The sequence below is a fragment of the Periophthalmus magnuspinnatus genome, chromosome 1, assembly GCF_009829125.3.
Source record: "Periophthalmus magnuspinnatus isolate fPerMag1 chromosome 1, fPerMag1.2.pri, whole genome shotgun sequence".
Classification (NCBI taxonomy): Eukaryota; Metazoa; Chordata; class Actinopteri; order Gobiiformes; family Gobiidae; genus Periophthalmus; species Periophthalmus magnuspinnatus.
In genome coordinates this window covers 7,032,523-7,038,755 of record NC_047126.1, presented here as the reverse complement: position 1 = coordinate 7,038,755, position 6,233 = coordinate 7,032,523, and the positions used below count along the sequence as shown (strand labels likewise).

General features: G+C 39.0%; 1 protein-coding gene across 1 annotated transcript in view; it reads left to right on the top strand.

The window, feature by feature from the left end:
* Positions 1 to 1,035: 1,035 nt before the first annotated feature.
* The window catches only part of LOC117372101 (general transcription factor 3C polypeptide 1-like), a 39,852-nt gene continuing 34,654 nt past the window's right edge, over positions 1,036 to 6,233 (top strand). Inside the window, exons 1-6 of the mRNA XM_055223596.1 lie at positions 1,036 to 1,456; positions 2,182 to 2,391; positions 3,372 to 3,548; positions 3,918 to 4,061; positions 4,593 to 4,689; positions 5,896 to 6,019. Of these exons, the coding sequence (XP_055079571.1) occupies positions 1,236 to 1,456; positions 2,182 to 2,391; positions 3,372 to 3,548; positions 3,918 to 4,061; positions 4,593 to 4,689; positions 5,896 to 6,019 (973 nt within the window). The 5' untranslated portion in view covers positions 1,036 to 1,235. The remainder of the gene's footprint in view (positions 1,457 to 2,181; positions 2,392 to 3,371; positions 3,549 to 3,917; positions 4,062 to 4,592; positions 4,690 to 5,895; positions 6,020 to 6,233) is intronic.

Here is a 6,233-nt window from a genome sequence, read left to right as displayed (position 1 = left end):
ATTACTATAAGCTCTGGGAGTTGGAGGAGAGAGTGGGTGAGTGAGTGAAGACACAAGGTAACAATAACAATAAAGGACTATCTTATAATTCCCTGCCTTTCCATCTTAAATTTGAGTCCACTGTGAGCCTTAGAATGATAAACATGATAGTTTAAGGATCTACATTACACAAAGTTGATTCCTGTGAGATCTTATCCATGTTAGTATGTTTCCTCATCAAGCACATACCTGAAGTTGTGTTTTGTTTCATTCACACATGTTTGGAGATGTAGACAGCCTAATAATGCAGGATAACTCAAAGCTCAAAGTGCTCTGTTCCACCTTGTGATGTCATCAAGTCATAGTTTTAAAATTAACATCAATTTTAGCCTCAACTGTTTTATTCAATAATACACCAGAATAATCTTTAATTGTAGCTTTTCCTTTTTGTTTGTCTTGTTTTAAAAATTTTGTTCAGTTGAGATTGACAGAAAATCTACAGTTTCTACTGGTGCACCAAGTGAATATGTTTCAACAACACTAAAACAATACCTGTAGTTTGAGAGTTAGGGAAATCCAGAGAAATCATCCAAATTATTCATCCTGTATTACCACATGACATCACAAGGTGGAACAGAGTGTTTTCAGTTTGAGGGGGAAACTCAGCCAAAATATGCAGGGTTTGTGTGTTGAACATGTGTGAATGAAACAAAACACAACTCCAGGTCTGTTTGTGATGAGGAAACATCGCATAGATCATAAATTAGCATAATATAGGCGCTTTAAAATTCACGGATTATTAATAGTAGTATATTGTATTTATTATTTAATTTAATGTTTTTTTTAAAGTTCCATTTAATGTATTTTCTTTTACTGTCTTAACAGAGGAAATAGTTTCAGAACCAATTTTCCCTTCATGATGTATAGTAATAATAATAATAATAATAATAATAATAATAATAGTTAACACACACTGTTTACAAAATTGTAGCCCCTCCTACTTCCTCATGACACAGGAAACTACGGAAGCCTTTTCACCCAAAGTCGAACATAACAGTGACAGCTACGAACAGCTAACAGTATGTGGTCCTTTTAACGCTTTATTTCCCTTTATTAAATATTCTGAAATGCAGAATACGCCTCCGATTATATTAAATAACCTGCAATATGCGTACCGTTTATTTATAATATTCGGATGTTGCAATAAGCCCTGTTTATTAGGCCAAAAGTAGCGAGCTAACTAGCCATAGCATGTGATGGATACTCAGAGCGCGCTGGTGGATGAGGTTGCTCTGGAGGGTTTGGACGGGATCACGCTGCCGTCTCTGTGGTTGCGACTGGAGGACAGAAAGCCCAAGTTCCCGCAGAAGATCGACGACTTCACCAAGGCGTTCCTGTGGAGGTGTCTGGTCCATAACCCCGAGATCAGCTTCTACGAGCAGCCGCAGGAGAGGGACGATGTGGAGCTGTATGACAGGTGAGGAGAGGGCAGGTGTGGAGATCCATGACAGGGGAGGCGATGGGGGGAGGAGCAGGTGTGGAGCTCTATGACGGATGAGGAGACAGTGGAGGAGAGGCAGGTGTAAAGCTCCATGACAGATGAGAGGGCAGATGAAGGTAGAGTCAAGAATGGCTATGTTGAGTACATGTTCAAATCATTCAGGGATATTAAAGTTGCTGTCATCGTAGACTTACTTATCCTGGAAAGCGTAGCTAATGTCATAACAAAATGTACAAGTATAACTGTGGTTCTGTGAATCCTGATCATAGCCAGAGGTAGTTCTTCAAGCCCTGGATGATCCTTCTTATTTGGTGCTTGTGCTGCAGTTGATGAAACAGAACAGGAGATCTCTGTACAGGTCTTTTGTACGTCATTGTATGTTAGGTTCATTTAAAAGTTGTTTACCTGTTGTGGTACCCAGATTAGTAAAGGATATTGAGGTTTTCTTCAATCTTGAAATTTAATTTTAAACTTGCAATTTGCAAAAGTCATTGGGAAAAATATAAATGTGAATAATTTTAGAGCCAGTGGTGTTAGTGTTTAATTATAAATACTATATTATATAATATAGCTCAATTGTAGTATAGTAACAGTTGTATTCAAAATGTTGCAGTGTGAAAACAATCACTCATTTAAATCAAGAAGCTGCAGTACATTTACAAACAATTGTTGAACCGCTTTTTGTCTTGTGCTTATTCCAGGTTCAAGAGCATTGACCCGGACACAGGTATAGAGTTCAAAGGTCACTCGTTTGAAAACAGAAAAGATGTGTACCCTGCACACTTCATCATGGAGCACCCAGCTGGGATCCAGGGCTCCTGTGTGTTCTTCACTGAGAGGAAAGACGTTACCAGGCAGATTCGATCAGCCTCACTTTCCCCTCTGCTCAACCTAGACCAGGCCTGGGACAGGTGCCTTCCTCACTACTGTGCTCATGCTGTACTCTGCTCATGTACATGCAATAGAAAACCCTCACTTGGTTAGATAGGTACTGAAATCATGAGTTTGGTGTTATGTTGTAACTGCACCTAACGATTATTTTAGGAGTCGACTAGTCAATGATTATTATTTCAATTAATTGACTAATTATTATAATTATATACACGAAGAGTCAAAAGTTTGGACACATCCTCTCATTCAATTATTTTTTTATACATACATATATACATACCGGTACATACATACATGCATGGATGCATGCACGCACACAGAAGACAACAAATATGTGAAGCAAGATATATAGTTATAATATATAATTATGTAGCAATGAAAATAAGTTAAATAACTGTACTAAATATTATTTTATAAATTATATTCAAATCTTCAGTGGTCACCTTCTTTGCTACATAATTCCATATATCTTACTTCATATATTTGATGTCTTATGTGTGTATCCAAAATGTAGAAAGTAGTAAAAATAAAGACAAAACAAATGAGAGGGTGTGTGCAAACCCAATTCTATACGTTGTTGATATTACATTATACATTACATAATACATTATCAACCAAATAAAGATTGAAATATAGTGACAAACAACCAGGGCAGTTGACAGGGCAGGACAAAGGGGGTCTGTTGTCCCGGGCTCCAGGGTCTTAAAGGCCCAGAATTAAACTCTCTTTCTATTAATTTATATTAGAGGGGCCCCATATGAGGGCCCCCAAATTTCCGTTGGCAAGCCTGTGAAGATTTCTAGATGTAGAATATTTATGAAAAGGCTATTATTGATGAAAATCAGAAATTATTTATCATTTTTTGACATTTTGATTTAATAATTTTGTAATGTTATTAAAAAGGTGTTTAAAATATATCTTCGTTTAATGAGTTACCCAGAAGTGAAGTGTTGCTCCCAGACTAATGCCTCCACTCTGTGCTCTGCCCACTGCGTCCCAGATTTGGCAGGAGGCTGGTGGTGGTGGCTTCTCAGAAGGTGCGTTTTCGGGCTCTCATTGGGACAGAGAGCGAACCAGAGTTGAAGCTGTCTGATGAGTCCTACTGTGTGCTGGAGCGGGTGGGGCGGTCACGCTGGCAGGGGGAGCTGCAGAGGGACTTAAGCAACGGACCCTTCAAGTAAGTCATATCCATATTCATGATAATACAAAAGGTATAGATTTTAATAAGAAATATTTTTTTCTCTTATTTCAAAACTATGGGGGTCAAAATTCAACTATGAAGGGCCAGTGTAGCCTCCTCTATTCATGGGAAGCACTGTTATAGTCCTAGTTTATTTTTGCATCTGATTCTTTATACATTATTTATTATAAACCTTTCCTCTGATTAATGCTGTATTTTTCTAGCTAGATGCTAGAATAATAATAAAAAATTGACTTTAATCTGAGTTTAAAAAGATCAGATTAAAGTGCGCAATGTCAAAATAACACACATTTAGGAGAGTGTTTGTGTTTAGTTTAACGTCTGGTGTTCTGTTGTGTCCTCCAGGATCGAGGCCCGTAAGATCCACTACCTCAGGAAGTCCCTGGTGCAGCACAGTCTGGTGACAGTGCAGTCCCACGTGTGTCGCCTGAGCTCTGGGACACAGCAGCACTCGTGTCTGCTGCTGCTTCGCCGTTTCCACGTCAACAGGTCTGTGCAGAGAGTCGGGCTCTGAGCTCCAGGTGCTACACACCTGTGCTACAGCTGTGAGACTCTATTGGGGGTTTTCAGATTCTAGAGTGATGATGGTAATGGTGTCATTCTCCCAGATGGTCGCAAGAGCCAGTTTTCCATATTGATTACATTGTATTTCTGTTGAAATATCTTTTGAACCTGATCATTTCTATTACTGACTCCCAAGAACTCACTATGGCAACAAAAATCTCCAATATCCATAACTGCCCCCATTTGTATTAAATATTATTGGTCTATAGAATACTGTGATTGGCTATCAGGCTTAAATCTCCAGCACAAGCCGATATTTTGTCTTGGCTGACCTGCTGCCTAAAGAGTACATGCAAAGCTTTATTTGAACACTTCAGTGCAGAGCGATAACTGCAGAAAACGTGACAACACTGCTCCTTATAGGTCTGTGATTAAAAAAAGGGGTTGTGGATGGGTTTGTAGTCAATTTGAATTTGCTCTTTGTCCTTCTACTCATCCGTAGCCTCTTGTTAACAGGAGGAGTAAATATGACATTCTGATGGAACGAGTGTCCAACATCCTGGAAGCATCTCCTGGGCAGCACTGCACTCAGATGGCCCTCCGAGAGCACCTGGTGAGCACCTCCGCACGGCTCCGCACATTTATATTGTGCAGTAAATCGCAACTTGTAACTTCCAATGCTTCTTTCTATGAAAATATAACTTTGCTTATTCCACAGTATGGTATTAACCATTTTCTCTTGCATTTATTTGAGTAAAAGTATTTTATTGCTTCTTTGAAAACCATATATTCTTTCTGTGAGCAGTGCTGCCTCTCCACAGATCTGACCTATAACTTGGCAGAGTGGTGTTACCTGCTGATTATGGATAAGTTTAATTTCATAGTGTGGAACATTTCAGGCCAAAAAAAGCAAACAAAGCAGATGGCTGACCCTCCACCAGAACTTGCATAGTCCGCCTTTTAATATAGCTACTTTACATTCAAGTCCCCTCAAATTACTACATTATTTATCTGTATTATTTGTATTCTGTCTGTATTGGCCAGCATTAAACCGAAAAGCACTGAACCCTAGGAGGCCTGTAGGTTGAGTAAATACATGTCCTGCTGATCGCTTACTCGACTAGAAAGAGGGCATGGCAAAAACTTTCAGAATTCTACACACCTCTGGGTACCTGCCCTAAACTGCTCTCATGCAAAAACAACTATTTATACAGAAAGGTACTAGGAAACTCTGTATTTATATGAAAAAATCCAGGTTCATTTCTAAATCTTTAGCTGGCTCACTACATGCCTTGCTGTTGCCGTTCTATGTAAGTCCTAAAAATGATAATAATAAGTAATTTCAACCATCAAAATTGTTATTAATGACCAAAGACCTAGAGATGGAGTATCAGCCTTATCTCCAGCAGAGGTCAATATTTTCTTTTGGTTGACCAACTGCCTAAAGAATATACATAAAACACTTCAGCGCAAAAAGAAAACTGCCCAAAATGTGACTGCGCATGTTTCTTACAGGTTTGTGGTAAAAAAAAAAAAAAAAAAAGGTCTATGGGTTAGTTTTTAGTTAATTGAAATAACATAATTTGGGAAAAACAATCAAAATCTTTCCTCCATATCAGCGCAAAGATATCGGCAGAGATTATCGGCCATTGGTTTCTCTGGATTCTAAACAATTGACATCTGCATTGGATCATGAAAAATCCCATATCGATCTCTACAAAGCACTACAGTCCTAAATTCGAGCATATATACTCATCTCTCCAGTTAGATGGATCCTATCAGATTGTAAATACTGTGTGTGCTCTCTGCTTGTGTTTAGAATGTTGATGAGCGCAGCTTTAAGAGGATCTTCCAGTACATGAGGGCCTCCAAACTGGTGGAGCTGTTCACCACACCCCTGCAGGACCTGGACTCAGAGTCTGGGCCCTGCCTCAACAAAAGAGGTATGACGTCAGCCGTGAGTACCACAGGAGTACCACCATCAGGCTGTGGTAGAACAAGCTTATCAAAAAACTACTGATACAAGTTTAAAGGGCCCATGCTGCGCTGTTTTCTGATTTATGTTGTTTATGTTGTTTATGTTGTTTCCTCATCACAAACATACCTGAAGTTGTGTTTTGTTTCAGTCACACAAGTTTAAACGCAAACCCGAGATAT